Source organism: Toxotes jaculatrix, chromosome 13, assembly GCF_017976425.1.
Source record: "Toxotes jaculatrix isolate fToxJac2 chromosome 13, fToxJac2.pri, whole genome shotgun sequence".
NCBI lineage: Eukaryota > Metazoa > Chordata > Actinopteri > Toxotidae > Toxotes > Toxotes jaculatrix.
The window spans coordinates 2,469,318-2,484,121 of record NC_054406.1 but is presented as its reverse complement, the minus strand read 5'-3'; the positions used below and the strand labels follow the sequence as shown (position 1 = coordinate 2,484,121).

At 40.3% G+C, this 14,804-nt stretch overlaps 1 protein-coding gene across 1 annotated transcript; it reads left to right on the top strand.

Moving 5' to 3' along the window:
• Window positions 1-3,801: 3,801 nt before the first annotated feature.
• LOC121191959 (chitin synthase chs-1-like) lies at window positions 3,802-12,158 on the top strand. Its single transcript, XM_041053453.1, has 22 exons — window positions 3,802-3,842; window positions 4,176-4,311; window positions 4,443-4,631; window positions 4,760-5,639; window positions 6,018-6,201; window positions 6,337-6,432; window positions 6,565-6,726; window positions 6,904-7,078; window positions 7,204-7,305; window positions 7,398-7,539; window positions 7,629-7,829; window positions 7,942-8,057; window positions 8,224-8,392; window positions 8,552-8,731; window positions 8,854-9,132; window positions 9,229-9,409; window positions 9,503-9,537; window positions 9,650-9,714; window positions 9,847-9,957; window positions 10,053-10,267; window positions 10,380-10,473; window positions 11,256-12,158. The coding sequence occupies exons 1-22, from the start codon at window positions 3,820-3,822 to the stop codon at window positions 11,373-11,375; spliced, it is 3,855 nt and encodes a 1,284-aa protein (XP_040909387.1). The 5' UTR covers window positions 3,802-3,819; the 3' UTR covers window positions 11,376-12,158.
• Window positions 12,159-14,804: the final 2,646 nt, after the last annotated feature.

Below are 14,804 nucleotides of genomic sequence, written 5' to 3'. Positions count from 1 at the left end.
CTGCTGATAGCGCTGGTATTTGTTTATTTATTTATATATTTTGTAAGTGAGAGCACATTTCCCATAAGTCTTGTTGTTTCCCGTAGCATTTACCTTGTCTTTACCTTGAACCATTCACCGTTGGTAAAACCCGCCAAGAGGACTGCACTCTGTATTTTAGAGGAAGTTAACCATCCTCAGTGAAGTTACCTTTTACAGTCAGTATGCAAATTTGAATGATGATTAATATAACAGAATTAAATATAATAATAATTAAGAATTTAAAAGTGATGCAAAGCTTTCCAGTCTTATTCTAATGTTTATGTGATTATTTAACTTTTTGTGACTTGTCTGTAAAATGATAATGTCATAATAAATAATAAAATAATAAGATAAAAGTGAAGACACAGCCATACAACTGAAGAAAGCGTCAGACCATCGGAGACATCAGTGTAACATGATGCTCTGTTTTTACAGTAATTCACTGAGAGTCAGTATTTTTAAAGGTCGATGTGCATCACACTGAGACACTTATTTAAACTGCCTGATGTTACTTATAATAATAAATAAGAATTTATTTGTTGGTTATATTTTGTATCAATAATCTGACTCTGCAAAGTAATTAGTTACTAAAGCTTAAAAATAAATGTTGAAAAGTAGAATATTTTCCTTTGCACTGCAGTAGCTTTTTCTTTTATTTAAAAAAAAGTGAAGTATAAAGTCACATGAAGTTGAAATACTCAAGTAAAGTACCTCAAAACTAAACAGTACTTGAGTAAATGAATTAGTTGCTTTGCAGCACGGCAGCAGAACAGTCCATACACACATAACCTGTGGTTCAGCAGCAAGACATTTATGCTTAATACATTTTTAGAGACTGAAAGAAATCAGGACATTTTACTGATTGTTTTCACACTCACATGCAATTTACACTTTTAGATAAAAAAAAAAAAACCTTGTATCTGCACGTTGATGCATTAACATGTAACAGCATTTTGTCATTGTGCCTTTGAGCACTGCATGTGATCCCAACATCTGCTGCAGCAGAACAGCTGTGACTTGTTTTCTTTATTTATTGTCTGTGATTTGAAGGTTTTGTTCTTTTATTTTGATTCTGTCTTTTCCAGCACTTTACATTTTAATGAATTCTACTATTATATATTCCTATATTACTGAGTGGGTTCTATCAGATGTTAAGTTGGTTTTCACCACGGAGGAAACACGTCCTCACTTTCCTGGACGTCCTTAGATGATTTGGGGTTTACTTTTTTTTTTTCAGATCTAAAACCATGAACTGTTTCCTCCAGTTTCTTTCTTTTATTCATCTACAAAAAGTCCCTGAACTTTATCAGGCGGATCAGCTGACTTTGGTCTCACCAGCTTTCCAACACAGATGTTTATCATTTTAGTTTTCAGCCTCCGGCTTTGTTGTGAGAATTAAATAAGGAACTCAACTATGTAAAATTCTTAAGATGTTCACCTGTTCACCAATATTTATTCTACCGGTAACTCTGAGCCAGCTGTAACCAGAACTGTGGAGTGCTGCTGACAAGTATTCAACCGAAACCATCTGAAACTCACAGGCAAACGCAATACTAACCCTAACTGCATGAAAACATATGATATAAAAAACATGAAAGTCACAATATGTCCAGTTTTATGGAGCATCAAAAAGACACTGCAAATATTTCTAGTATAAAAACATTTCTGCATAGAAACAAACCTACATGAGGGGTGACTGACGGGTTTGAAGGTGGAAGGAGATGAGTTATCCAGCTTTCATTGCACCAGCGTGCAGTTCAGCTCTTTGATTACTAACTCCTGACTCCTATTTGTTGCAGAAAACGTCTTCCCAGCCGTGTGATTTGCATGTGGATGTGATGTGGATAAAGTAGTTTTGGGTGTTCTCCTCATCATTCATCTTAGAAAATGAAAGTACGTGTCCCCACCTGCTTGTCATCACAGCCGGACACATGTGAGACACGTCGAGTGCCGATCGCTGTCCTCTGCTGCCGCGCAGGTCAAATACAACAGATGTTTTAAGATCTTGAAAACAAACTGTATTTTTCTAGTTTTCTGCAGGTTCTATGCCAATTTATCTCCATCCGCGAAGTGCAAGTTATTGTCATAACATTTCTTCATATTTATTTCCCAAACCAAAAAACCCTTTAAGATATTTTTCAGATAACACAGAGACCAGCTGCAGGCGAACTGTGTGTATTAATTATAGCTTTAAGTACCTGTGCCTCTGGAATCCAGCAGACTCCTGGGATAATTAGGCCTTGAGTACATTCAGTATGTGGGTGCGTAGCATAGTTTGTGTTCATACTTAACTCGCAAATGACTCTATTTGCATCAAATCAAACTGGAATTTTCTTTAGGAATTTAAAAATGTTTTCTTCAAAGAGATCTTTTTTTTATTCTTTTTTTTTTAAACATGTTGTCTCTCTCTCAAAAATCCTTCATGTCTAAAACATAGCTGAACATCAGCAGCTCCCAAGTCATTCATTTGTTCAGGGGAGTTTCACGGGGAGCGATACTCTCTTTTACAGGAACACTCTGTTTACGGTACGTGGAGGTTTACAGGAACTGCTGCTCTTTGACTTTCCCCAGCCAGGTTTATCCCGCTGGTCTAAAAGTATGTCAGTCACCAGTGGTGGAAGAAGTCCTCAGATCCTTTCCGTAAGTAATCCTAAGGAAATACCACAGTGTGAAGATGCTCCAGTGCAAGTCAAAGTACTACATTTAAAGATTTACTTAGTTTGACTCTGCAAAATGTTGAGTATCTAGAATCAATAATAATAATGATAAGATAAACACCCTGAAATGAAGCAGACCACAAGTATAAAGTAGGAGAAGAAGTCAAGTAAAGCACCTAAAAACTGTGTTCGAGTACAGAACTTACTTAAATGCACCTTGTTACTTTTCAGCATTGTTAGTCACAGGCCTGCTCCTCTAACTTTTAGGTCTCCACTGCCCCGACTGCTATGGCTAAAGGCAACTAGCCAAAGGAAAGTGACGCTGTAAATCTGTAAATAATCCTCGTGGAACATGTAAGCTTGTCTAATCAGCTCAAAACATTTTCTCAAGAAAAACACATGAACCTATCAAGGGCGATGCGTCACGCTTCACAGGTTTCTCATCTTTCCACTGAGCTCTTGGCATCATGACCATTCAGCCACTGGTACGTGAGCTTGTGCTGTCAGCGTCGAACAGAAACATTAAACAATTTGCAGATTTGATTTCGATAGCAGCTACCATCCCATTCCACACAGATGATTCAGTTCTATTTATGAATCTCACAAAGAAGTTATGCTTCACTAAGTGGAGTCTGATATTATCAGACACTGTTACACCTTGATCCAACCTTTGATTAGACTGAAGAATTGGACCAACTCTTGACTTCCTGTTTCTATTTTATTTTGGGCACTCTGTGAACTTTGAACTCCCTCAGGTCAAACTTTAACCCCACAACTGTTGAAATCCCAGAAACAGTATAATCATAACTGTACTTCGCTCTTTCATATTGCACCTCACCAAACCCGAGCACTAGCCCACAGTTTGCATCCCGTGTGAACACAATTGAATACAAATGCAGAAACAACTTAACGCCCATATATGGGAGCTATAAGGAAGTATGTTTTAATATTGTATTAATTATTGTTTGTTGAATTCCAAAAAGCCTGTGTGCTCTGATTTCCCTTCACCTGAGCTGATTGCACACCTGCAGCAGCGCACTGTGGGTGTTGCTGATGGGCATGGTTACGATGAGTCATGCAGGTGCTTACCTTTATATAGTGACATTCAATGAGAGAGAAATCATTTGCCATTATCATCACAATGGAACATGCAGACATCCCCAAGTAAGTCCACACATTAATATATCATTTGAATATATATGTACTTTTACAGAAGTTAACATCCAGCCATGACTGAAAGCTACTTATTTAATCAGAACTAAATTAGTATGAAAATACTGAATTGTTAATAAGCTGTTTAATTTATTTAAGTTGTGTTTTAAAACTTTGTAGTTTAATATTTTCCTGTAATGAAATAAGCCAAGTTAGTTATGAACTTGTTTGGGCAGAAAATGTGAAAAGATTGTTTAGGTCATCAGTGTATAAACATTCAATAAATTATTTATATAAATTCATAAATGAATATTTATTTAAATTATTTTTGATGTCTTTGTGCAGGAGGCCGTGGGATACCTGTCGAGAGGTCCCCGTCATTGAAGATGAACAAACTCCCTGGAAACTGATCAAACTACTAAAGATCATTTCTCTCTTTGTAGTCGCTGTGATTGTGTTTGGATTTGCTATATGTAGCAAGGTTTGTTATTTTTGTACATTTTTCCATGACATTAAAACCATAGTTATGAGTACAACTGTAATAATGACCCTTAAATGTGGGATATCATTGCTCAGTCAACAGATAAATTTATTAATTTTTCTCTGTTCCAGACTGCTTTCCTCCTCCTCATCACCTTTTCAAATGAAGGCACAAAAACCATCCCAGCAGAGCAGAAACCTGTCGCTCTGCTTTGCGTCGGCTGCTCGCTCATCGCCTCCACTGTTTTTTTATTTCTCAAAAGCATCTGGAAGGCCTGCTACAAAACTTCAAAGCTGCCAGCAAAAACAACTACGGCCCTGGTAAGACAAGAGTCTCTTAACTTTGTCTCATCTTTGGCCGATGCCTAAAACAGATCCAGGTATCGTGGCCCTTTTAGTTCCATCATGTTTTTGAATTTCATCGTCTTTTTCTATTGATTCTCCTTCAGGTTCTGTTCTTCGAGTTTCTGGTGTCTGGGGGTGCAGCGATTCTCACCATCGTGGCGATGCCTCACTTGGACATCGTGACCAACGTGACAATACTGAACGGCGTAGCCGTCCTCTCTTCGCTCCTTCAGGTGATCGCTCAGTGCGTTGCCAAGGAAAGGAACCGCTTCCTGCTGCCATCCATCACTGCCTTCATCCTCATTTTGTTGGGTTATGTCCTGTTCCTCGTCTTATACATCATGAAGGATCCTACTGATATCAAGATGGCCATCTGGGTGGGTCTGGCTGTTGGTGGGTCCTTCTTGGTGTCTTTCAACTGGTGGGAGAAATACCTGAGGCTGATCAGCGAGAACAGCAGCTCGGTCTTTCTCAAGAACCTGAGTAAAGACATGAGGAAGTGCCAGAACATCCTGCACATCCTCTCCAGCCTGCTCAGGATCGCGGTGACCGCCTGTGTGCTCGGAGCCTACGTCCCTCTGACCAAAATGGACTGGAACATCGTGACGTCCATCCCAAGCCGTGAGACCAGGATCATAGCCATCACCATCGGGGTCCAGCTTGTTTCCTCAGCACTCTGCCACTGGTTCGCTGTTGCAGCCTGCAAGATGCACGCCCTGCGACGCTGCTTCGTCGTGCCTTTGTACCTGGCCTCTCTGGCTGTTATGGCCGTGCTCGTCATCCCTGTCATTGTTTACTATCAGGACTACAGAACAAGTCTGAATGGGACTACAAGCATCAACTTCACAAGCTACTGCACTGTGGTTGTGGATGGAAGAAACCAAAGCCTGAACGACAGTGTGTTCCCACACCTGGTCCTGGATGTTACACACACTCTGTGCTTCCTGGACATGTCCAAGATGGCTGACATTGGCTTACTGACAGGTAATAAACTGATATATGTTACAATGTAATTTGGCACTAATTATGCATACGTACATAACACATACTCAAAACATGTTACCATAGGGTTATGTGTTTTAAGGTGGAGTCATCAAACCAACACATATAGTTTCTTTGAATGTAGGACAACATGCAGAAGTCCTCAGGGGCACCACACCCTGTCCTGACATACCTGTCAGCCACAGTGCTGTGTTGTGTGCCGGAGCCACTGCTTTGAAGAGGAAACTTTATTGTTATAGTCCACAGATTTTGTCATTTAGGGCTGCATCTTTCTGTAAATTCAAAAATGTCATCACATGTTAGAAATAAAGGTTCCAAAGTTGGAATTTTCATCTGATGTTTTTGTTCATCTTCCCTCAGGTTCATCAGTGTCCTGGTGGCTCGGGCTGGTGTTGGCCACCCTCCATCTGTGGTACCTCAGTGTGTATCGTATCCAGAGAACCCAAGACCTGTTCGCCAGGAGGCTGTACGAAGGAGCCTTCATCGAGCAGTCCCTCCTACTCAACACCCGCTTCGACATCCAGACCAAAAACAGGATGAAGAAGTAAGTGTGTGTGTGTGTGTGTGTGTGTGTGTGTGTGTGTGTGTGTGTGTGTGTGTGTGTGTGTGTGTGTGTGTGTGTTGAACTCAAACCCCAAACGAAACTGTTTCTCAACTCTGCAAATCTTTTCATGGGAAGGTTTATGGAAAGTGAAACTGCGATGGTGTATCTGTGTGCGACCATGTGGCACGAGACCTACGATGAGATGATGAACATCATTATCTCGATATTCAGGTGAGTTAAGCAGGAACATTCTGTAACATATAAGATCTATGAATTCCTCTGAGTCAAAAACGTGTTGCTTAATTTGAGCGCAAGACCAGTTCCTCACAGTTCCCGTTTGTTTTTTTTATCTGATCGCTGCAGGCTGGACAGGTACAGACCAAAGAAAGAGCCAAAGTACAAAGATTTCACCTTTGAAGCCCACATCTACTTTGACGACGCATTCGAAAGCATTGAGGGGAGTCAGGAGCGTCACCTCAACGAATACGCAAAGAACCTCGTGGAAATCATCACGGAAGTTTACGGGTAAGAACCATGCTTACAGGAGGTCTACGGTTACAGCGCATTTTAGTGCTGTTGCAGATGTGACCATAAAATCTCAGTCTCTCCTGACAGTAATATTTGCCATAACCACCAGAGAAACAGGTTTTAAGGAAAAAATACAAATTACTATAAAACTGTTCTCTCATTCTCTGTCATCAGCATCTTTACGAGCATCAACGATCAGTTCTTCAGGAAGCAGCATCAGATTCCTGATCAGAAGGTCATAAGGACACCGTACGGAGGTCGCCTGGTCATCACCATGCCTCACGGGAACGACATCATTGTTCACTTCAAGGACAAAGACCTCATCCGCCACAAGAAGAGATGGTCTCAGGTAGGAAATTGACAAACTGTAGACCCCAGAAGTTAGAATTATGTTTCACACTGGAACATTTTTTTGCTTCTCCGTTGCATTGTGAGAAAGATTTGTTTTGTTAATTGTCATTTCTTATTTTCCAGGTCATGTACCTTTACTATCTTCTCGGCTGGAAACTCATGACCAAATATTACACACGTTGGCAGAAAGGAGAGGAAGAGAAAGAGCTGAAAGCAGAGGTCCAGGTGAGATGGGAGAAACATTTTTTGATGATCTTTAACACGCGTGCTTCCGTAGCATAAACGTAAAACAGAGCAAATTCTTTCTGTTGCTGCAGAAAGAGAAGCACAACACCTACCTCCTGGCTTTAGATGGGGACACAGACTTCCAGCCGGCAGCTGTGATGCTGCTCATCGATCGTCTGAAAATGTACCCACGTGTTGGGGCAGCATGTGGCAGGATTCACCCCACGGGATCAGGTTGGCACATTATATATAAGACAGAAGAAAAAGAAAAAGAAGAAACTGTGGAGTCGAGGTTTACAATACCCTCTGTATGTTATCTGCAGGTCCTGCAGTGTGGTTCCAGAAGTTTGAGTACGCTGTCAGTCACTGGCTGCAGAAGACAGCGGAGCACGTGATTGGCTGTGTGCTGTGCAGCCCGGGCTGCTTCAGTCTGTTCAGAGCAGAGGCGCTGATGGACGACAACGTGATGAGGAGATACTCCACCAAGTCCACAGAGGCGAGCCACTACGTCCAGTACGATCAAGGTAACAGATGTTTTAAAGAACTTCCTGTGTCTCACTCAGTCTTGGTGACAGCCTCCACAGTCAGGTTGTCCTTCCTGTTCTCACGCATAAATACGTCTTCCGTTCTCTGCAGGCGAGGACCGCTGGCTCTGCACTCTGCTGCTGAAGCAGGGATGGAGAGTGGAGTACAACGCAGCATCCGATGCCTACACCAACGCACCTGAAGACTTCAAAGAACTCTACAACCAGGTGAGAGCTGCAGCTGATCAGACCCTCTTCACTAATAAAAATACCCTCACAGATTTGACAAATTGATATATTAACCTACATTTACGAATGTGGATGACACTGGGTATAAGCTGTCATTTAGCCAAAACTGACGTCAGTCATGCTAATGTTTATCTGCCATTTTTAGCGCCGGCGATGGGGACCGTCCACACTGGCCAATGTGGTGGATCTGCTGGGCTCCACCAACCTTATTTCCAAGAGGAACCCATCCATATCCAAAGCCTTCATGTTCTACCAGCTCTTTGCCATCATCTCAGCCATTCTGGCTCCTGCCACCATCTGCCTTTTGGTTGCAGGTTAGAGTTGTTTTTGTGTTTGAGGACATAATCTGTGTGCGTTTTGTTCATTCGTGAGGTCAGCTGATGTCCACTGAACACGTAGTTATTCTGTGCGAATATCAAATGAAGAGCAACATGTAAAATTCAGCCCTGTGTGTGTCCTCTGGTGTCCTCCAGGTAGTTTGACCTTTATTACAAACATCCCTGCCCCTGCTGCTCTGGTCATAGCTGTGATACCTCCTGCCATCTACCTGGGTCTCTGCTTTAAGCTCAAGCCAGACACTCAGATCACTGTTGCAGCGATCTTGAGTCTCATTTATGCATTCCTCATGCTGGTGGTGACGATGTCCATTATCGGTAAGTCATGTTCAGACAGGTGTAACTTTATGCAGTCACATGTGTAGCTGCTTCATTTGGACTTTGTCAAATCTTTTTAGTAGAGCTGCTTAAAAACTCTTCACCCGTTTATCTTCCACCAGGTTCAATGGTGAAGGAAAAAACCATCCTGACACCCAGCAGCATTTTTGTCATCGCGATGGCCATCATTTACATCATCACTGCCATAATGCATCCTCAGGAGTTCTCTATAGTGTTCTATGGCTTTCTCTACATCATCTGCATCCCCAGCGCCTACCTTCTGCTCACCATCTACTCCATGGTCAACATGAACAACGTGTCCTGGGGCACCAGGGAGACGAAATCTGCTGCTGGGGCTGCCCCACCTGCAGCAGCCACCCCTCAAACAAGAGCACAGAAAGGTAGGTGGCAGACGTCATTGCCAGGCCACTTACACTTCAACATTAGACCAATTGTTTGTGCTAAATAAACTGAAGCTGATTTTTTTTCTCTTGCAGCCAAAAGCACCTTCCAGCGGCTCCTCTCGTGGGTTAAATGTTGTAAAAAATCCAGCCGGAAGTCTCAAGAGCGACAGCTCAGTGTCAACCAGGAGAGCATAATCCCAGAACCTGAGCAGGCTGAACCTCTGCCCCAAAACACAATTGTAGAAGACATAAAGATCCCAGAGGTAGAGCAGAGGTAAGTTCCAGAGGTGGAACACTGATTGACATGCAATGCGTCGGTCATACAAAGTGTGAGATGATACTCATCATTTTTCTGTTCATTTTTCAGGCAAGTTCCACCTGTTTTCGACTGTCCTACTCAATGTAAGTCCTGACACTTTGGCAAAAATTATCAAGATGTTTTTTGTAGAACCTTCCAACACACTTTGCAAATGGGATGTTATCTAAAACCATCCCATCTTACTCTGTTCCCCAGGCTGGGTCACACAACTACAGGAGTCGTCCACTGACATGAGACTGCAGGAGGACTCACTCGACCAGGTGCGTCATGTCTCAATAACCGAGTGGGTTCACTTGGAGTATACCCAGAACTAGCTTCCTGCCAGTTCTATGTAAGTTTTAAGTCAAATGTTGTGAATAATTAATTGAAAGGGTTTCTGTGTTTCTCTGCAGGGGGAGCAGGAGTTCTGGAACGAGCTTCAGGAGAGGTACCTGAAACCTCTGCCCGATGACAAAGAGAAACAGAAAAAGATTGCCAGTAATCTGCAGGGGCTGAGAAACAAGGTGGGTGCTGGGAGCTGAGGTGCGGTGCATGTCTAAAAGGAAACTACTGTGCAGTTAATCCTAAATTAATCGAATATCTTTCTCATAACACACAGATCAACTTCGCCTTCTTCATCTTGAATGCCATGTGGCTGGTGGCGACATTCACTCTCCAGATCTTCCACAACGTCTTTACCATCAAAATCCCAAAGGTCGACTTAGACCTCAAAGAGACCGGAACAGACATAGAAGTCGATCCTATTTCCTTCATGTTCATTCTGGGATTTGCAGTGTCGGTCGTGATCCAGTTCTTAGCCATGCTGTACCACAGGTGACCACTTACTTCAAATGCCTTGTTTTTTCACAGTGTTTTGTCATGTGTTGTGACTTTCACAAACAAATGCTTTTTATTTAATGATTGTTCTTGTTTCGTGTTTATCCAGAATCTACACCCTGATCCATTATGTAGCCTTTCTGGACACCGAGCCAAAGGAGCAAAAACCTGAAACGCAAGACTTATATGTGCAAGGCAAAAAGGTATTTACAACTATTATTATTGTTACTATTAATACAAATCTAAACTTAAATCTTATAAAATACAGAATTTTCAGTGAGGTTTTGTCTTCATATTGTTGAAAAGAAAACTTCTGTAAGCTTCGTAGAGATTTAACTAAATAAATTTATAAAACACTGACGATGTTCACCGTAATAAATAATTACAGACGGCACTTTTAGTTCTCTTTGTAGCCCTTTTTTTAGCTTTGCAGCTAAAAACTTCAAAGGAGCTCTGCTCTTGCAAAGAAGGCAGGTTCTTCTACAAAGGTTCTTCTACAAAGCTCTGAAGAAGGCACATTGTGCAATGGAATAAGGTCTAACCTACCTAAAGTCGTTCTAAATTGCTCCTGTCTTCTTCGCAAGTTATTACTGTTTTTTTTACCGAAACATTTTAATATACTTAAATGCAGTGAACCTGTGTGAGTTGTGTGAGTTGCTGACATTCATGATGACAACGTAACCTAGAGCAGCATTCACTGTTCTCCTAGAAACAATTTAAATGTAGGGACAACATGAGTGGAATTCACTCTTATTACTCACGCTTGTACTGAGCTAATGACAGAGAAGAACATTACATTGGCATGCATGTACTTTTCTTTAATTATTATAACCAGAAGAAACTCATTCTACTGACCTAGTTCCAAGCACACACTCCTACTCCTGTGGTTTAGTCACCTGCCAGATATGTTCCAGGTGTGGTGGCTCTTCTGAGTACTGATTCAATTCAGTTGAATTTTAATTTAAGTAATTCAATCTCCTTTCAGGACGATTCTGTCTCCAGTGCAGACTCCGACTCCATGTCCCAGGACGACTGGTCTGACAGTGACGATGAGTACGCCCCAGGGTTGTACAACAGAGGCTATGATGGAGGAACGCTGGTGTAAACACAGCTTCTCTGCACAACCAAAACTTTTTAGCACTTTTCCACTGTATGTGAGATTTTACCAAAAATGTCTTCATTATGTGCATTATTCATGTCGAGTTTACATTTATTCAAGTGCAATTTATTTATAAAAGCTTGTATTGAACCAGTTTGTTACAAACTGCTTTAAAGGAAGGGAAAGGGACAGAGCAAGAACAACACAACCTGTCAACCATGTTGTGTGTGTGTGTGTGTGTCAGTATCTGTTAATGGTATTTATGAAGGATCTGTTGTATTATGTTGTGTTACATGGTAAATTCTGAGTTTGCTGCTTCTAGATGTAATATTCTGTCTAATGTGGAGAGGAATGAATGAAGATTGATGAAGTTCTTTTATTGTTTAAAAAAAAGTCAGGATATGTTGTGCACTGAACTTGTTGGCAGGTGCTTGTATTTATGAGAAAAAAAATTAATTATCAGTAGATAGTTTTCTCTAGTTCCACTGTTGTTGTAAAATGTCTTGGATAAACATGTAAGCTTAAAACCAAATATATAAAGTGTTCGCTGCCTTATTGGCACAGAAATGTGTTAAAAAGAAAAAGAAAACTGTAAAGAGCATTAGCAGATATTGTATTTATTTTTGAATGAATGAGGAAAAGGTATAACTATCCAGAGATTTTGTTTCTATGATTTGTAATTTTACTTTTTTATAAAACAGTGAGAGCTGACTTTTGGTGTTTAGCTTTGTTGTTATATGTCGTGTTTTTTCAGTTCAAGTTTTTAAAATAAATTATCTTATAAGTATATTTTAGATAACTTGACTGTTTTTATTCTACATGTTGCACAAACAACATAATACTAATCACTTTGAAATAGGAAATGTACAACGGTAACTGTAGATTTTTTTTTAAAAATCTGACGATCAGGAAATATTTGGAAAATTTACTTTATTTTACTTTACTTTATAACTTTATTATAAGACTGTTTACAATGTACTTGTAAATATTGTATATTCAATCATTTTATTTTCTTGCCACTTCCCGGTTCACAAAACTTTGGTTATTTGAAGTTGTTTGGTTGATTTATGTGTCTGTCAAGTTTATTTCATTGTTACTGGTCCGGTCACAGAGTACTGAGATGCTATAGGACGGAGGAGGTAAGTCCCGCCCTCTGTCAGGTAGCTTTGCGGTGGTACGCGCACCGAAGCGGCGGGAGAAGCAGATGCTAACGAGTGAGAAAAGAGAAATAAACTCTTGTCGGTTATTGCACATAAGTTAACCTCAAACATTTTAAAGTGTCCGGAAGGGATACCAGAATCTGTCTGAGACTACCCGAAGCCTGTTGATGTGGGTTTACTGTAACTGGACCGTCATGGTGAGTCATTTTCAGCTAAGATAATGTAGCTAATGGCGGTAGCCTGTGTCGCTTCGTAACGCAGCGTACTAGGTGTGTGTGTGGTTTCGAGCTAATGTGCTACATGCTAAACGCCATAGTTACTGCTGTGACACGGTAAAAGCTCATTAACTGGGCGCATATTTCACTGCTAATATGAAGAGAATGAATGTGAACTGTAGCTGTATTCAGGATAGTATTTGCTGTGTTTTCCAAGAATATAGATTTAACCTAAGATGTGAACATAAGTGATAACATTTTATGACAATAAGGGTTTTATATTGTTATGCAGGTTAGGTTTTTAGATATCACTGGAAAGTCCTTGGATTCTGGAAACCGGAAAGTGGATTTTCTCCCTAACGAGGGAAATGGAGAGCCACTGGGAAATCTGATTGCTTCTTCGTCAGAGAGGGATTTCTCCTTCCTTGCACAAGTTCATCAGTGCAGATCCTAAAGGCTGCAACTGACAAAACCTGACAAAGAAACCTGACTGACAGAAACCGTGCACAACTATAAACTGCTTCAGGTATAAGAACCGAGAGAAGCTGAACTGAACTCTGAGTTGAAATTCGTTTGTATCATGCAATGAGTTGATGCTCATGTTATTGGTTTCATGAAAGTGCACTAATTCATGTATTTACTTTTATTAGAGATGCAGGCTGCGAAGTTGTAAAACGTGTTTTTGGAGTGAATCCGTGTTTTAGGCTTCTATCAGTTTCATCAGATCATCTCAGGTTTGACACCCTCTCATTAAAACTTAATTTTAATGATTGTGCTGAGGAATATTTGTGTAACTGCCAGGCCCGTCACTTCTGTCACCACTCCCTCCTCTCTTTGCTTTTGTGCTCCTGTCTGTGTTGATTGTGGAACTGGAGACAGATGCACGTGAGCTTAGGCCACCAGCTGCTCATCATCATCGTCCTGCTCTGCCCTAAATTCCTGGTTTCAGCGTCTAAACTCGTCAGATCGTAGACTGACATAGAAAACTTCTGCTTACAGTAAATAAATTAAGTAGTCTGTGGATTTTCTGTGTGTTTGGATCTATAAATGAATTCACTGACTTAATGTCAGTGAATTCATCTGCATCTGATTTGTGTTTATGAGTATATTAAAAACTGTGTGTAAATAGCATTTGTTAATGATACAGAGAATGTTTTATTTTCTGTTTGGACTTGATAATGGATGAAAAAAAATGGTGTAAATGGGTAAAGAAATCAGTCTGTCTCTGTTCAGTGTCTGATGAGCTTTAAAGTTGATTAGTAAATTTGTCTTTTTCTGGCATTCAGCAAAGTGAAAACTCATCAGTCCATGAGGTGGTAGTGCCCAGATACATGAAGGCACAGGTCCAGCCAGAGTACACACCTTCATGTGTCATGTCTGTCAAAGGAACCAGATCTTCTGCAATCTTTAGAGGTGTCAAGCCACAATGTGGTATTTCCTTGTAAGTAATAATGTTTAGTAATTTGCATGAAACCACCTTGGTAATAAAACAGCTTTTTAGATTCAGATTTATGATGGAAACAAAAGTTACAAGTCACAAGTCATTGAATGTACATGTTAATTTATTACATGTGATGTTGCTGTGATGATGCTGTTACATGGGAAATATGAACGTGTAAAATCCCTCATTTCTGAATCTTCTATATTTTTTACAGTAATCATTAAGGGTGAATATGTCTATGGGAATAAAAACTGACACACTAGCTTTTTCATGGAGGCCAACAAAGGACATGGAAAGAACAAAAATGTTGCCTGAAAAAAACTTTCATAAATTTAACTGAATATGAAGAAAAAAACATAATCAAACAACAAATACTCTCAAATTCTGAATTTATGGAACTTTTATTTCCTGCAGTGTTGTTATTAAAACATTAACAATCATGTGGCCTCTCATTTTCAAATTAGAAATAGCTCTGAGTGATACAGTGAGAAGTTTTAATCACTGATGAAAGTGACTTATCATCATACTGTACCAGTTTTATAATGTGAAGTTGTTTGTCACAAGTCTGAAAAATGGTTTTCTGCCTTTTAATAAACTTGTAATATTTCTATTTTGCATG